Source organism: Pinus tabuliformis, chromosome X, assembly GCF_031772625.1.
Source record: "Pinus tabuliformis cultivar Carrire ecotype Pingquan chromosome X, CPIR1, whole genome shotgun sequence".
In the NCBI taxonomy this organism is placed as follows: domain Eukaryota; kingdom Viridiplantae; phylum Streptophyta; class Pinopsida; order Pinales; family Pinaceae; genus Pinus; species Pinus tabuliformis.
Window position 1 is genome coordinate 1,526,989,235 of NC_142308.1, and position 18,218 is coordinate 1,527,007,452.

Consider the following 18,218-nt stretch of genomic DNA (forward strand, 5'->3'; position numbering starts at 1 on the left):
GCCGATGATGACAATTAAATTAAACTGAATCTAAGTCAATGACAATACCTCCTTGAAATTATCCTTCCAAATAATTATCCATAAGCATTCTGCCTCATAGTTCATATATAATTATACTGACTAGATGCCATTATTGTTCTGAACTGATGTGATTTTTAATATGCTAACCTATTTTTTGTTTTTTTTAATAAATATTTACATTGGGCAGTTATTTTAAAAATAATTGTCTGCCTGAATTGACCATATGGTTAAAGCCAAAATGCCATCTTGACCAATGACTAGGCTTATTCCCAAAGGGCAGGCTTAACCTGCTGTAGGTTTGTACGTGTTCAAATGCAAATAGCAACTTACAAGATTCAACTAAATTTTTAAAAATGCCCATTTGGACTTATCCCCGGCTCTTGCATGGTACGAATTTGTTTTGCTTGTCACCAAGTAGGCGTTTTACAAAAAAAAAAAAAATCCAATGGCATCGGATTAACATGTGAAGCTGTCTCCAAAAATTGACCAAGTGGTTAAGGCAAGATACCATCTTACACAATAAACTAAGTTTAGTTCCTGACGAAGAGAATCTGCCTGTGGGCTGTACATAGTGCAAATGTGAATAACAACCAGGAAAAAACACATTAACAAATATAACAATTGTGTGCCAGCCCGCAAATGGAGATGAGCTCTAACAGTTAAAAGGCTGGAAACTCTTAAACTTGGAGTACTGTAATACACAACAGACTGGGGCAGGTGTCTAAGACTATCTCTGATCTCACAACACAAAACAACCAAACAAAAATAAAAATATAGAGAGAACTTTTACAAAATGCTTCCTTTCAGCTTAAGTGTCAAGAATCTAATCTACATCCTATCAGGAGGTAGGACTCCATTTTCCAAAATAAATATGTAAACCTCGTAAGAAAAGGTCCATTAAAAAATGAACCATTCATGGGATAGCAATTGAAAAAAACAACAGAAGCATAGTATTCCTATTACACTTCTCCCACACAACTCACCTAGATCTTGCTTATACAAAAATAACTTGGACTCTTGGAGGAAAATTACACTGCAGCATGATCAATCAGCCTAGTGATTTTTCCTGAAACAATTACTCTTTATCTAAAGTTGATCTTTCGTAAGGGCATGGGAGAAGAAAATTATATCATTATGTCTTGAGCTTGTGTCAATCACTCCAATTTCTTCTGTTTGGGAGGAGATGACTGGGAGTACTTGTGCACATAGAAGTTGGAGAACAACAGCAGCAACGAGATCATGTAGTAGAAAAGTGTCTGCAAAAGAAAAAGCAGTTAACTGGTTAGTCCATCTATGTCCAGTCTGCAGAAACAGAGTTCCACGACAGGAAAGAAGATACCTTGCAGAGAAATCTTGGATATGGAGCATGAGTTTTAATACAATAGTAAGCCTGAACCATATTCAGACCAAATTGTAGCATTTGTATTTGTGTAAGATACCTGAGACAAGACAGGAAATATCAAAAAATTATATGAATTTTAGTGTACGAAATGGTGCAAACCCGAGATGCTCTGTTGACAGTAAGCTGATTGCCATAACTCTTACAAGACTATTGTAAGTTATTCAGAAAAGTAATAGAAAAAAGTTTACATTTCAGAACTTACTTTCCCCAAAAGAGGTATTTTCTTCGTAGTTTCTCTCTGCCCCTTAGAATGGAGGAAAGCAAATAATAGAAGTACATAATTACATGAACTGCTGAGTTCATTGCTGCAGAGAAGTATGCTATACAGGCCAAAATGAAAACCAGAAGAAGAGTTAAAGGAGGGTAAAACAATATTGGTTTTGTATCTATAAGAAAAATAATCACCGCTAAATATTTGACTGGTTCGTAAAGAGTGTGTAGTGACATTCCTCCCACCGGGTTCAATTCCCCCAAGAGGGTGGTATGTTTCATGCCATGAAATAGCAGGGTGTCATGGCTGTTAAATCAGTTAACAATAGTTGTAGCCTTTAAATGATACATAATCATCTGCCAACAAAAATTAAGAGAGAAATATTAAATGGTGATAGTGGCAAGTGCCGAATAATTACCATCCCCTCCTGGTGCATGATGGGCAATGATCCACCAAATAATAGCTATAGAAACATGGTGATACACATGAAGAACAGTGATTTGATGAACATTTCGCTTTAAGACCATTATTATCTGGAAGCAAAAAACTCAATCCATAACCAGTCCATTTAAATATTTGAGATGCTGAGAATGTTCTAGATATGGTATTGAAATAAAATCTATCTAGAAAACCAAAAGAAAAGAAATGGAGAACAGGAACAGCCAAGCTGATTCTAGGACAAATGACTGCAATCCTAATTAGAAAGATCCAGGACGCACAATAATCTCACCGTGTCCATAAGCTCAAAAATTTTGGAGATGTAGAAAAGGTACATGAAGTACGCCATCTGAAAATTCAAAACCCAAGATTAGCAGCAAAGAACATCTGATGGATAAAAGAAACTAGTGAACAAGGGATAGACTGCACAAAGACATTTGTAAGAGTGATAAAAATAATGACTAATCAAATTCTAGAAAAATGGTTAGCAGCAGAATACAAGCAACACCAGAAAATATGAGACTAGTGGGCAGAGGATTTGGTGGAAGGGAAGCAACAAACCAACTGGGACTAAAGACTGTGGGGCATGGAAAATGAGCTCATGGCCATGAAGGTAGTGAGCAATGTCATTTGCACCTAAAACCTGAATGCCACCAAAGAATTGAAAGAGGAATTGAAGCAGAAAAATGCAAATAATTAACTAGCTCACCTAGAGGATGGCATGCTAAGTCAACCTGCTTTCTCTAATCTGCACTATTATTGTCTCTATCCTGCCTTGCTTTAACAAGATTTTAGGATGGTGAAAGACACATGGCTTATGTTTGTACCTGCATAGTGGGGCTAAATCTCGGAATGTTTTCAGCCAGGAACCCAGTACATATACTATCTTCTGCAAATAAAATCTGAACTTAATGGCCACATGACCAATTTTGTATCATATTGCGCTCATGAATATGTTTATGCCTTTTCTCCAAGTCAACTGGGGCTTGCCTGGTTGGTAAAGGGAGAGATGACATTAATGGCCCCACCAAGGTGGGCAATGCCACATGACAAATTCTGTATCATATTGCACTCAATAATATGTTTGTTCCTTTTCTCAAAGTCAACCGCGGCTTGCCTGGTTGGGATTCGGGAAAGATGGGTTGATGTTATTGGCTCCGCCATGGTTTGATTCCCCAAGGGGTATGCTCAATTCCCATGGACCATCTAGCCAGCACAAGGGGGCAAGGGGGTGACTTAGAACCTTGGAACCCTGGGAAAACTAGGCAAAAACAGATACCTCCAATCACATTTTCTCACAGCATCCAACCCCAGAAAAGATTAAAAAAATAGAAGAAAACACTTGCAAGATGGCATGTCACGTGGTTGTCTTGTGGCAAACTGGAAGAAATAAAGTCATTAGACGTGAGTAATATGGATGTGCTGTCATTAGATATTGTAATATATCTGATGGTTGGTATAAGGGGTTGACAGTTCATACGAATACTTGGTCAATATTTTGAAAATCTAACAAGATTACATTGTCAAACTTGGGCCCATAGATATCACATTGTGTGGCTCCTTGCTGTTGGTGAAAGTCCAGAAAACCTTGAATTAATACCAGCAAATAAGAAGTTGAATTGAACATGCAAGATAGAAGAATGGAATGCAACACATAATTTTCAAACAAAAAACTCATAAACAGTAAGAAAATATCATAGGATGGCGCATGCAGGCTCTTATTTGCCTGGCAAGTAGCTATCAATGAACTATTATTTTCCTGAATGATTAAATTATAATCAGTGAGTTAGATTGAAATCAGATCAGCAGCGAGCATGGAGATGGGTACGATTACGCAAAGCTGTAAGTTTATCACATGAACCATATGGGCTCAGAACCTACAGTATAATATATATTACAAACCAAAATTACAGAAATTTAAACCTATGACAAACATATGGGAGCAAGGTCTAAGAAATGCCTCATTACAATGCAGACTAAGTGATCCACTTTGTTTTCAATTGGAATGTTTTCAATCCATAAAAAGTGATAGTTTTGTCCAAGCGAACAAATATACAAGCATCTTTCTACTCTTAAGAAATAAAGCATGAAACCAGACAAGGCAAAGATTATAGAAAAATACCTCTTTCTCATCGTCCTTGTAAGCATTGCCCCATACAGAATATCTGCTCAGAGAAAAGCAAACTGTTTATGTGATGTGCTATGCAATGCCAAATCTAGATAGAAAAGTAAAGGAGGAGATTTGAAGTCATAGAATGTTAAATTATGGTATGTTCTATGCTTAGAGAAATTTACTTCAATTCTTCTTATTATCCCAATGTCAATTCTCAATATAGCAATGACATTAACATAAAAGTAAATTGCTGATAGAACATAAATGAAATCAACAGAAGACAAGCCAAGACAAGAGACACAAGATGTGGCGGCTAGCCAGGGACAAACCCCAATGCGGGGAAACCCTTTAATCAATTCTTCTATATTCTTCAAAACTTCAGCACAGAGAGAGATAGTACAATATCACAAATCTGTGATTTACAACAACACCAGCATAATTCAAATCAGCAAGGTCAAAGCTGCTCAAACAGCTCACCAATGAGCTTAAGACATCCTAGGAGAACTTGGCCTCCAACAGCAAGTATATGCAGCCCAAAACAGCCCTCGGTCAACAGTCAAACAGCAGTCAATGAAAGTCATGCCTGCAGTCAGCCCTAACCAGTCAACGCTGGTCAACATTTGGTCAACGCTGGTCAATGTTATACCCAAAACAGAAATCCGCAGTCAAGATCTAATCAACACAAGGTCAACGCATCACCCAGCAGCTCGGTCAAACTTCAGTCAACGCAGTCAACGTTTGCCCTAACATAAAATCCATCCTCTTCTTTGCACATGTGACAGATCAGCTGTTCCTATGCTTTCCCAATCAGATTAGGAGAGAGAAGATGATGAGATGAGTGATGGTGAAATGAGACACAGTGTCTCCTTTTATATGCAACGTTGAGGTTTAGCTGGGGGTGTGCAACACAATTTAACTTGCTGGCCAACCTTGACAAATTGTCAAGAAATACAAATAAATTCATATCTCCATGAATACATGTCCGAATCGGATGATCGTTAGATCAATCCTACACCTCTCGGCGAGAGGAATCCAAGAAAAATATCAGCTGCCATAAATAAGATGACCCACATAGAGTTTGGCCCTAGTTGCCAATTTTAACACTCCCTCTCAACTAGGGAGAACTCCATCTGCTAATCCATCTGTTTGTCAGTACTATCTCTGCCATCAAATGCACTGCCCTGCACTGCTCGACTCTGCTCTGTTGAACTATGAAGAAGAAGAAATGATCGAGAATGTATCATACCATCCTCTACAGACCCGAAGTCAGTCCTGTTGGAAGTAATGCTTGCATGTCATATGTAGTTGTCATTGTGAGTCCCTAGGCGTCAGTCTAGAAGCTACTAATTCCTATGTTGTGAGTTGGAATCATGATCCAAATGTGTCATAGGCCATGTATTATGTCCTATATATTTGTAATTCTTGTGATCAACAAAATATTGAAGAGTGATTTGTGTTGTGTGGAATTGCACTCTGTGCACTAGATCTCAATTTCTAATATGGTATCAAAGCTTGTTCTAGCCTGAATCCTTCACAGGGGGGCCAAGAATATGTGAGAGATCCTAAGAGTTATTATTTTTGTACATATTAGTATAAAGTGTGTGAGATCAGAGATTAAATTAGTGTGAAATTTTTTGTGCTCTTTATGCTGGTGTGTTTTGTGAACTTGCAGATCTGAGTGTAGTGCGAGACATTTTTTTTCACTCTTTGCTGGCAAGAGACCTTCCCAAACGTGTAACTCAGATCCAACGTTATTTTCGGTTCTGGATTCGACTGCGCCATCCAGGTGGAAATCGAAGCCATCCTGAAGCTCGGCATCTTGCCTAATCACGTGAATCTGTGCAAGGCAGACACACACCTCAAATACGCTGCAAGTGTCGACGTGAATTTAACCATGTTCGATTCCATTCCACTGTGTCGAATGACGACATACATCCGCTTTTCTGAAGTTGTTGAGAGCGCAGAAGCACCAAGTGCGCAGACCAACATCAACGCTGCAGATCGGAAATTTGCAGAAATATTTCAAGATCAGGACCGTGCCTGCAAAATAGTGATTAGATCCTGAGCCATTCTAGAATTTTTTAAAGGCCAACGGATCGTACCTAAGGTGAAATCGACCTGACGCAACGTGAAACCATTGATCTGGATCTGATAATTGGTTGTTGGATCTGAGATCTAGTTGTTGTGGAAAGCTGAAGAGCATCAGAAGCATCGATATTTGTGGAGGAAGGTGTCAACGGTAACGTCGTCAACCCACAATGGTCAAAGTAGAAGAGTTTGATGATGTAGACGAGAAGGCCAAGAGCTGGAAAGTGTTCCACGACTGTTTTTATGCCATGGTAGTTTTTTGCCAACATTTGTGGTGAAGCCAATTAATGTTAAATTTATTCCAAAAGAGCTCCATGTAGAAAATGTTGCCCATGAACGAAGATGTGATCTACTGCAGTAATTTGGAAGGCTTGTGTTCACATTTTAAATATGAAGTCATAAAATATTTGTTTATGTAGTTTGTAGGTTTGTGGTGTTAGTTGTAATAGTTTTTTATTATTTCAGTTCTCCATATAAAAGGATTGGCAATTCTTAAACTGGAAGCCCTGGTGTCCGAAATATCAATTCTTGTGTGTTAGTAATTTTGGTTATAAAAAGGGTTGGTGGTTCTTAAACTGGAAGCCCCGGTGTCTGAAACATCAATTCTTGTGTAAGGTCAAGTTGTTTGATCAACTTTTGAGCACATTCAGTATCCAGACCTCCATCCTATCAACTGACGGATAGCCGAAAGCGAAATATCTGACAGATGGTGGTTGGTCCATAGGATGGTTCATTACTTGACGGATCTTATCGTGGAAGCCCCGACGAACCAATTTGTCAATATTGTTGATCCTGCAAAGCTCATCAATGATGGTCAGAGGCGGTTACATTTTAAATGGAGGTCAAGTAACAGCTTGAAAATGTGGTGGTGAAAGAGCAGTGTTTGCGAGATTCCAGAGTGGATGTGGGTGCTGATGAAGACCAGTAAGACATATTTATTTATTGTTGTAATATTTTTTCCACGTAAGCATTAAGGGAGGGTGTTGGAAGTAATGCTTGCATGTCATATGTATTTGTCATTGTGAGTCCCTAGGCATCAGTCTAGAAGCTACTAATTCCTATGTTGTGAGTTGGAATCATGATCCAGATGTGTCATAGTCCGTGTATTATGTCCTATATATTTGTAATTCTTGTGATCAATAAAATATTGAAGAGTGATTTGTGTTGTGTGCAATTGCACTATGTGCTCTAGATCTCAATTTCTAATAAGTCCCAGATAAAAGAGAGTGCCCAATAGCACTCTTACTGACCCGAAGTCAGTCCCAATGAAGAGAGTGTGTCATACCACTCTTACTAACCCGAAGTCAGTTCCAAAAAGAGAGTGAGCTATATCACTCTTACTGACCCGAAGTCAGTTCCAATTGATCCCAGATCAATGTCATCCTAGCATAGGGAGTACGGTAGATACACGATGCGTCCATCAGTACTACTATGGTCCCTATCCTCATTTCCCTACTCATTGGCCAGATGAGAGGTACTTCCCATGAGTCCCAGACTGCATGGGTAGGATGTCTCGACAAGAGAAGCATGAACCACTCATCCTGCCTACATATCGCCACGGGGTATCACAGGGGAAGGCTGAATCATTCACCCTGTACATAGCGCACCACTAGGGGAGGGTGAGTCACCCTATGGTCGCTCGTCGCTCCAAGAAGTACCCCAAGCCCCCCGGAGCTCCCAGAGCTCAATGTATGCATCATACAGGACCCTCATAAGAGGGTCTCTCAACGACTCCTAGTCGTTCTCGGAAAGTCAAGAATTTGACCTTTCCTAGGGGCTTCGTCAGAATGTCAGCAACCTACTCATCTGTCCCAATATGATGGAGCCTTATTGCTCCTCGTTGTACCATATCCCAGATAAAGTGGTACCTGATATCGATGCGCCTGGAACGATCATGAAATACGGGATTCTCTAATAAACGAATCCCACTCTGGTTGTTGCAGAGGATCACGATAGTGTCCAACGTGTGTCCAAACAGCTCACTGAAGAGCTTCCTCAACCAGACCGCCTCACAAGAGGCCATACTCGCAACAATATACTCTGCCTCAGCGGTGCTCAAAGCCACTGACTTCTGCTTCCTGCTCATCCAGGAGATCGGAGCAGAACCCAAAGAGAAACAGCACCCGAAAGTGCTCTTTCGATCCACCACACTGCCTGCCCAATCAACATCGGAATATCCATGTAGCTTCACATCTCCGGCAGTGTATCTCAAACATGAGTGATTGTGCCCTGAAGATATCTCAGAAGATTCTTGGCACCAATCCAATGTGAGTGATGAGGCTCAAGCATATATTGGCTCAACGTGTTGATCGCAAAACATATTCAGACGGGAGTTCACCAAGAACATTAATGCTCCTATGAGTAGACGATACTCAAAAGCATTTCCCAAAGCAGGTTCGGCAGCACTACCGCATAATTTCTTGAAGTTAAGCTCCATCGGGGTAATAACGAGCTTGTAGTCCACCATAGCGAATCTATCCAATATCTTCACCACATATTTTCCTTGAGATAGGAAAATTTCTCCTGGATTTTTCTAGACTTCCAACCCTAGGAAATAGTGCATCAGTCCTAGGTCCTTCATCTCAAATTCAGCCAACTCCATCTTACATTTGTGAATGAGAGGGTTTACACCTGTCAGAAAGAGGTCATCAACATACAACACCAGTATGAGAGGCTTATCATCCTCAACCTTAAAGTAAAGGTTTGGATCGGCTTCACTCCTAGTGAATCCCAGCTTCATCAAGTAGCTATCGATCCTCTCATACCAAGCTCGGGGTGCTTGCTTCAGCCCATAGAGGGCTTTCTTCAACCTGCATACGTGAGATTCCCGATTATGAATCTCAAACCCCTCGGGTTGTTCCACATAGACTTCCTCTTTAATCGAACCATGCAAGATCGTGGTCTTGACATCCATCTGATGTAGGTTCCATCCTTGTGAAGCGGCAAGGGCTATGATCGAGCGGATGGTGGTGTATCGGGCAACAGGTGCAAATATCTCGTCATAATCTACACCTTCCTTTTGAGAGAAGCCTCGAGCAACAAAGCGAGCCTTATATTTTTCAGCACTCCCATCAGCTCCATGCTTTATTTTGTAAAGCCATTTTGAGGTGACAATCATTTTGTCTTAGGGTCTGGGGACCACATCCCAGACATCATTCTTCATGATGGACTCGTATTCCTCATTCATAGCATCCTTCCATACTTGATGTTTCACGGCTTCTTCAAATAATGAAGGCTCATTTTGAATAATGGTGCTCATAATAATCAAGTATCCCTAATACCTGGTCGCATTCTTACTTTCACGAAAAGTCCCTCTGGGTGCAATATGTCCCTCGGCATCAGCAAGTGTCCCCCCGAGCCATGAGGGCCTCTTCCTAGTGTCATTAACCATAACTAACTGGATCCTTCACAATTGCATGATGGATTCAAGGGCTACAATAAATGTCATGAGCTTACAAGTGGCTAAGAAGATGGGACTTAGAACTTTACGACCTTACAAGAATATCTATGCTTTTGACTCTCGTGAGATCCCATCCATCGAGTTGATTAAGGATTTGCAAGTTCACCTCGCATCCTAATGTATTCTTGAGTATGGACATAGTCGTGTTGGATGTGCCTCTGGCTTTGGGAATGTTGTTATCATGAAAGTGGATGGTAGATGTAGGTGGTGCAATTCAAATGGATCTATCTTAAATCACGCTACCTACCCCTGAGGGTGAGTCCGTTAGGTTATACAAGGAATCCTATAGAATGAACAGTGTAGAGCAACCTAGAAACCCTAACGAAGGGGGATCAATAGGATCCATAGGTTCTTCCACATCAGGCATCGTCTCATCTTCCTTCTCATTCGGTTTCCTGGTGTCAACTTCTTTATCTTTCCTTAGAATAAGAAGATTGTCAACCTTGTTAAGAGCCATATCTTCGTCAAAGGTGACATCATGACTTATCTCGACTTCCCTTTGACCAACCACATAGATTCTATAGCCCTTAGAAGTTTCGCTATAGCCCACAAAGATAACCTTCTTACCAGATGCACCCAATTTGCTTCTTTTATCTTTTGGCACATGAAAATATACGGGACTTCCAAAAATTCTAAAATGAGACATATCAGGTTTCTAAATTGTACGGTTCTCCCTTTCCACCACACCATTCTGCTCAGGAGTGTATGGTGTTGTGGTCTCCCTCTTAATGCCAGCTTCTTTGCAAAAGTTATGAAACTCATCGAATTCATACTCAGTCCCATTATCAGTCCTTAAGATCTTGATCCTCTTCTCAGTTTGATTCTTGATCAAGACTTTGAAGTGACGGAGCCAGGAGAACAATTCATCCTTCTTTTTCAAGAAGTATATCCAAGTCTTGCGAGAATAATCATTTGTAAAAGTGAGATAAGATAGATATCCTCCCAAAGAGATCACAGGCATCATACCAGATATGTCAGAGTGAACCAACTGCAAAATGTTGGAGGTCTTGCTATGGCTTGAGGGGAATGGTCCCCTTTTGAGCTTTCCTTCAACACATCCCGGACATACACCTTCTTGCTCTACTTTAAACTTGAGCATCCCTATCACCATCTGTCTCACATCGGGTAGAGCCTTATAATGAAGGTGGGCAAACCTCCGGTGCCATAATTCAAACTGAAGAGTTGTGTCGCAAGACATGACTCCCAATGAACTTCCTCCAACTTGATATAAAGAGTCAACCTGAAACCCAAGAGTGATAGCATCTTTAAAATTCTTTTTCCACACACGTACCTTGCCATCGATGAAGGCCACCTTTGTAGCCTTTGTCTTCCATTGCCGAAATGGACATCAAGTTCTTCTTGAGATCAGGTACATATAGGACTTCTTGCAAATGAATTGTGTTACCCTAATTTAATTGAAGAGTAACATTCCCTACACCCTTTACGAGGAAGGTGGAATTGTCTCCAAGAATAATCTCCAAGTTTGTCTCCTCTATCAGATTAGAGAGAGCTTCCTTGTAACCAGTGAAATTCCTTGAGGCACCACTATCAATAAGCCAATTTCCCAACGAGTCCGAAGGAGAAGTCGTAGAGAGGGTCGATATCAGATAATACTCATCTTGCTTATTGTTAACAACATTTGATTCATACCTAGAGTTCCTTCCTTTCTTGGAGGGTTGACCACTTCCTTGATTTCCCACATTCCTCTTTCCTTTGCCATTGAACCTGCCATTCTTTTGATTATGGTTGGAGTTGCCCCAGGAGTGGTTTTGAGCATCGTCATGTGACAAGTCCTTTCTATTTGGACACTTCCTCACATAGTGGCCAAATTTATTGCAAACAAAACATCTTCCTTTCCTTCCAACCTTTGATGCAGGCTTTCCTTTGAAATGACCTTTAGACCCAAAATTATTTCTCCTTTTGGCTTGAGAGGAGAAAGCAGTGGGGTTGCCTTTGCTTGAAGGCATTTCCTGCTCCACCATCCTTGTCTCTTCTTGAATGCATCTTGCCATCAATTTCTCAAAACCCGGAATTCGATCGTTGTTGAGAAGAGTGGTTTTAAATACATACCATTCGGATGGGAGCCCTCTAAGAGTAGTGATAGTTAGCTCCCTATCAACAATGACTTCTCCAATCGATAGGAGGTCATTTTTTATTTCAGTGATCCTTGAGAAGTAGGATTGAATATCCTCGTCCTTGCCCTTCTTAATATCCTTTAGCTTATTTTTGAGGAACAAAACTTGATTTGCATCACTAACTTTAAACAAGCTTACCAGTCAATTGTAGATTTCCTTGGAAGTGTTCAGCTCAGAAACGTAGGCCACCAGACGCTTGTTAATTGAGTCTCGGATGATCTTCTTTGCTTTGACTTCACCCTTAGTGTACTTGTTCCTTGTAGCAATCGGTGCATTTGATGGAGGCTCCGTAATTCTACCTCTCACATAGTCTAACACATCCTGCTCTTCCAATGTCAGATCAAGAGACATCTTCCATCTGTAATAGTCAGACTTCTCACGAAGCTTGTCTTCAACGGGGAAGTGTGATGAGGAACCCATGAAGCCTTTTGACTTTTTCCAACTGTCTTCAGTAGTTGCTCTTGCTCTTGTTTGGGCTTTGTCTTCACCTCAGCTCTGATACCATGTTAAATTATGGTATGTTCTATGCTTAGAGCAATTTACTTCAATTCTTCTTATTAGCCCAATGTCAGTTCTCAGTATAGCAATCACATTAACATAAAAGTAAAACGTTGATAGAATATAAATGAAATCAACAGAAGACAAGCCAAGACAAGAGACACAAGATGTGGCGGCTAGCCAGGGACAAACCCCAATGCGGGGAAACCCTTTGATCAATTCTTCTATATTCTTCAATAATTCATCACAGAGAGAGAGATAGTACAATATCACAAATCTGTGATTTACAACAGCAGCAGCATAATTCAAATCAGCAAGGTCAAAGTTGGTCAAACAGCTCACCAATGACCTTAAGACATCCTAGGAGAACTCGGCCTCCAACAGCAAGTATATGCAGCCCAAAACAGCCCTCGGTCAACAGTCAAACAGCAGTCAACGAGAGTCACAGCCTGCGGTCAGCCCTAACCAGTCAACGCTGGTCAACATTTGGTCAAGCTATACCCAAAACAGAAATCTGCAGTCAAAATCTGGTCAACACATCACCCAGCAGCTCAGTCAATGGTCAACAGTCTAGCAGCTCAGTCAAACTTCAGTCAACGCAGTCAACATTTGCCCTAACAGAAAATCCATCATCTTCTTTGCATGTGTGAGAGATCAGCTGCTCCTATGCTTGCTCAATCAGATTAGGAAAGAGAAGATGATGAGATGAGTGATGATGAAATGAGACACAATGTCTCCTTTTATATGCAACGTTGAGGTTTAGCTGGTGGTGTGCAACACAATTTAACTTGCTGGCCGACCTTGACAAATTGTCAAGAAATACAAATAAATTCATATCTCCATGAATACATGTTGGAATCGGATGATCGTTAGATTAATCCTAAACCTCTTGACGAGAGGTATCCAAGAAAAATATCAGCTGCCATAAATAAGATGACCCGCATGGAGTTTGGCCCTAGTTGCCAATTTTAACATAGAAACTATTCTAAGACACCAAACATGCCAAGTCCCACAGAAGAATTGGAAGAAGCTCAGCAAGCACGCAAATTTATCCAGCAACCAATCCAAAAAATACCAAATAATTTGAAATGTCCTCAAAACAATATCTCAATCCAGATTCTTAAAATCAAAATATCAAAAAGAAGAAAGCACCAAAGCACAAACAAATTGTCATCTTGACATCTCCCCAATAAAAAAGAGAGAAAAACTTCCAAAATATATCAAGAGAAATATCACATTCACAATCCATGATCAAAGAAACAACAATAGGTTCACTCAGTAATCAAAAGACATGGTGACACAACTGAGCACTGAGGTCCATTACTTAGGTAGATTTAAGAGGCACGTGGCAAGAAAGGACATCAAAATGCCAGAGGAGCCCTGGACGAAAATCATTAATGGTGGCATGATAGGTGAGACAGGGAGCAATCATGGTGTATCAAGCCAGGCAAACCTGAGTCTGAGAAATGATGATTCCAGGTAGGCATTATCCATTATTGTGGAGGATAGCATGTGAGATTAAGAGAAGCAACCTTGAGTTCATACCCATGAAATGGTAGAAGCTGGTGTTAATTTTGTTTGTTTGTTGTTGCAATGAAGCCTCTTCTTGCACTGACAGAAGCTAGCTAACCATCTTATAACTCAGTTGGAAGAGAGGTGTCAGTGATGCATGTAACACCACAAATGTCAAGGAAAAGCAAATAGAAGAAGAGAAGGAAGAAATAAAATAGATCCATCTTGACCCCAGATTAAGCAGCAGAAAGGTTATGGTTTTTATCCCTCTCGGTGCTTAATAGATCTGGAGTTAAGATAGATCTATGCTAGTCTTACTCCCATCTGATCTCAGAGCAGACAGCTTGTGATGGGTGACAAAGGTTAGGCCAAAATAAGAGCAAGAAATTGCAATGAGGAAGAAAGAACCAGCAGAATTGTCAGCTAAGGGTGGGAAGAAGATAGGTGGAGGGTCAGGTCCCCCCTGCCAGAATACAGAACACAGGAGCAAAGCAAGCCAATTATGATGAAATTGCAGCCAGCCATGAGCAGGCTTTCAAACTGCATCAGCTTTCTGAGGGAGACAAAAGCCAGAAGGATGGCAGGGAAAAGGAAAGTTTATGTGGATAGAGGAAGCTGAGCCTGGAGCTGAAGGGCTTTTCTGGTGTGCTATTGAGGACCCTGGTGACACCAGGGTAGATTGGATCATCTTCAGAAAAGCAGTTAATGCTGAATGCACAGCTAAGGATCTCCTTCCAGGCGTGAAAAATAAACTGCTAGACTGCATGGAATAATTGAGAAAGTAATAACTCCACACTATTTTGGGTCTACTTAAGGGTGAGGCCCAGGAATCCTCTGGGTTGGAAGGGAAAGAGATGGAGATGGAGTATATCTCCTAGAAATTTAATTGCAAGTGGAACATGCCATTATCCAAACCAAAATGATGAGACATATCCTTGAGAAAGGAATTTGACAATGAAGAACATGTTCATGGAGAGGATTTCAGTAGGCCCAACAGCCTCCTTTTGTTACCATTTTATGCTGCCCAAGATAAGAGTCTTGGTTTCGTGCTTCTTTTTGTTTTATGCTTTCAGATCAATATTGTGATAGAGTCTTGAATTCATAGATGCTGAAAAAAAATTTTGATAGAACTATTTTCAGTTGCCATGAATGCTTTCGTGCTTCTTTTTGTTTTATGCTTTCAGATCAATATTGCGATGGAGTCTTGAATTCATAGATGCTGAAAATTTTCTTTGATAGAACTATTTTCAGTTGCCATGAATGCACCCTACGTCTCCATAGTAGTTTAATTAGTCTTTATGGATATCGAAGGAGGGCCAAACAATGTTTATCAGGCCATCTGGCAGTTAAATTTTAATCAGTCCTGTTTAGATATGGAAAACTGTAACAGTCCATAATCAATAAAGATCATAGGTGGGACATTATTTTTGTTATTTGAAGGGTCAGAATACCAGACCTAGTGTCCAGCTTGTAAGACAAAATGATCTGAATGTAACTCTATAGACTACATATTAATAATATTCTACTTTTCAAGTTCCCAGACAATAATAATAATAATAAGACTCAAAAATCAAACGATACAAAACACTGAATAAAGCAAGCATGATAGTTTGAAAAGTCAAAACTTCCTGAGGGCAAAAACTAAAAATACTAAGAGAAAGCACCAATTGCACATCTGAAGTTCCAATCTTGTTCTTGATTTATTCCAGAAGTGATGATCAAAACCAGGCCTGCTCATCGGTGCCTTCAAGAGTTCTTAACTTCTCACCTGGAATGTTAGGAGAGCTGGGCTTCCCTGCTCATTCAAACCCCACGGAATCAAGCAGCCAGGCCCTCTCAGCCCCTGCCACTCCTCGGAGGATATCATTTGCCAGTGCATTGACCCTTTCACAGTTATTAATGACTCCAACTAGGAATCTACTTCAAGGTAACTTCATTCATCCTCACAGCCAGCTCCAGCAGGCCTTCACATCCTCTCTTTGATGCAACACCTAGACTCTTCAGTTTCTAGCATCTTTCCTGTATTTGCACCTTATTTTATATCAAAACTAAGTTGATCTAGGAATTGTTTTCACACTCCCGCTTTCTAAGTTTGTACTTACACTATATGTACTTTTCTAGTCCTATTGACCTGCTTCATGGCACCTCATTCGTCCTCGCAGCCAGCTCCAGCAGCCCTTGACATTCTCTCTTTGACGCAACACCTAGACTCTTTAGTTTCTAGCATCTTTCTTGCATTTGCACCTTATTTTATATCTTTTCTTACCTAAAAACTCAGTAGATCTAGGAATTGTTTTCACACTCCCACCGTGTAAGTTTGCACCTAAAATATATGTACCTTTTTAGTCCTATTGACCTGCTTTGCTGGCCTTCTGTTGGACATTAATAAGATTGTCTCATCTTTACCTTAACAGGGTCATTGTAATAGATAAACTGTGATTAGCGAAAACTCATCAACTGCAGATACAGCCCTCCCAAAACATGACAGCATGGTAGGGGTTTTGATCCCTGAACTTTACCAGCTCAAACAAACAACAACTTGTCAACAGCGGCCTGCTAGATTGGTGAAAACGGGGAACGCTATCACTTTCACCTGGGTTCGAGCCTCTCCAGTAGTTACTGCTCACCCATTTTCAAGGGCAGCATTTACATCAAAAAAAATCACTCAAAATTCAGCAACTTGTCAAGGGGGTCTTGCCGGGTCGGTGACAGCAGGGAACTTGCTATCACTTCCACCAGGGTTCAAGTCTCTCTAATAGTTTCACCTCGCCCATATTCAAGGCCAGCATTTGCATATACAAAAAATAATATAACCCAGAATTTGACAGATTCAAAAAATGTTGCTTATTCGCTAAAAATGGCCAGCTATTCTAAAAAAACATAACTGACGCAACTCTACATTGGTCTGATTCAAAAAATCGCTAGTTATTCCAAAAAGTCACTGACGCCACTTAACTTTTTGCACAGACAGATGTGTATAGCTACCCTGGAGTCCGGAGTACCTACTGCCACTCAGAGGCTACTGCCGACTGTCAGTGGAGTACTGCACAGAAATAAATATTTCCGCCCTTTATTGAATTCTTCATTTCTGATTGGCAAAACAGCTCGAAGACTCTCTAGTTTTATTTATTTTTTATTCCAAGTCCTCGTATTCTTGAAAAATGCCAAACTGTTGGCAAGAAAACGTACAGAAACCCACAATAGCCAAATGGGCACAGACAATCACAAAAAACCTCAAAACCAAAACTGCAGGATCGAATAATCACAAATCAGGCAACACCAATCAGACCACAGAAGGCCACATCGTTCAAAGATTCATCGGGCAATCAACACAGGGACTCGGACAAAACCCAAAGCGATCAATAAAAGGGTTTAAGCAGGGTTTAAGCCCAAGACTTACTTGAGACGAATAGACTGCAGAGCAATGCCAGAGCACATGTAGACGCTGAGCAGCAGGCAGAACATGTTGTGCACAATGACGAGCACCTGCAGGAACAGCGGCTCTCTGCTCTTGTTGGGCTTCAGTGCCGCCACCCGAATCCAATGAGATCCGAGACACACTGCGCACAAATACGCAGTCAGAGCAATGATCATCGGCAGCGGACTGTCAACCGCAGGCAACCCGCGCGTCGGGGGCGCGCTCGATAGCTCCACCCCGGTGGCCGCATTAATGATCCGCAGCACTTGCTCTGTAATTCTCTCGTCCACAGCACTATAATAGTAGCCGAGAGAAGCCATAAATACACTTCTGTTCTGCCCTTCTCTTCTGCTCTGCTCGTAATGTAAAGAAGAACGTAAGCTAGTAATAATGGTTTGTTGGCTTGTTACATAGTGTAGGGGCGGAGAATACAAGAATCTAACTTTTGGATTTCGATTCGAGTTCCGGGTGGGGTTTAGGGCCCTGCGGCAGTGCGCAACAGTCTGTAATTCCTTCTCGGCGAAATCGCCGGCGTTCTGTGCGCTGGCAGAGGTATATACATATTATATTTTCTCTCCTCCCGTATACTCGTAAACTATTAATCAGGACACGTTGGTTTCTCTGATCTGGAGCCGATCAAAAATCAAGATGCAGCCGGCCATGACTAAAGGCAACTTCATATTCAGACACCGACGTTTCTTCTGTTTGTATCGACAGTGATAAAAAATTATTCACAGCTTAATCGAATTTAATCTCCCGGCTCTTATAATTTCTCTGGTGCGCTAAATTCTTTTTAAATAAAATAAAATTTAATTTAATTTAATTTAATTTTTTTTAAATTAGAAAATGTGGAGCGTTCATTTTTAACTTGATATAGACTTTTTTATGAGAGATTTTTTTGGTGTAAATCACATGATATTTC

General features: G+C 40.7%; 1 protein-coding gene across 1 annotated transcript; it reads right to left on the bottom strand.

Annotated features, from left to right (window-relative positions):
- Nucleotides 1-795: 795 nt before the first annotated feature.
- On the bottom strand, nt 796-17,960 carry LOC149145860 (uncharacterized). Its single transcript, XM_089449730.1, has 7 exons — nt 17,279-17,960; nt 4,195-4,237; nt 2,365-2,421; nt 2,053-2,167; nt 1,626-1,743; nt 1,361-1,460; nt 796-1,277 (listed from the first exon to the last, which is right to left on the bottom strand). Exons 1-7 carry the CDS (start codon nt 17,614-17,616, stop codon nt 1,176-1,178), a joined length of 873 nt encoding a protein of 290 aa, XP_089305856.1. The 5' UTR covers nt 17,617-17,960; the 3' UTR covers nt 796-1,175.
- Between the last annotated feature and the right edge of the window lie 258 nt (nt 17,961-18,218).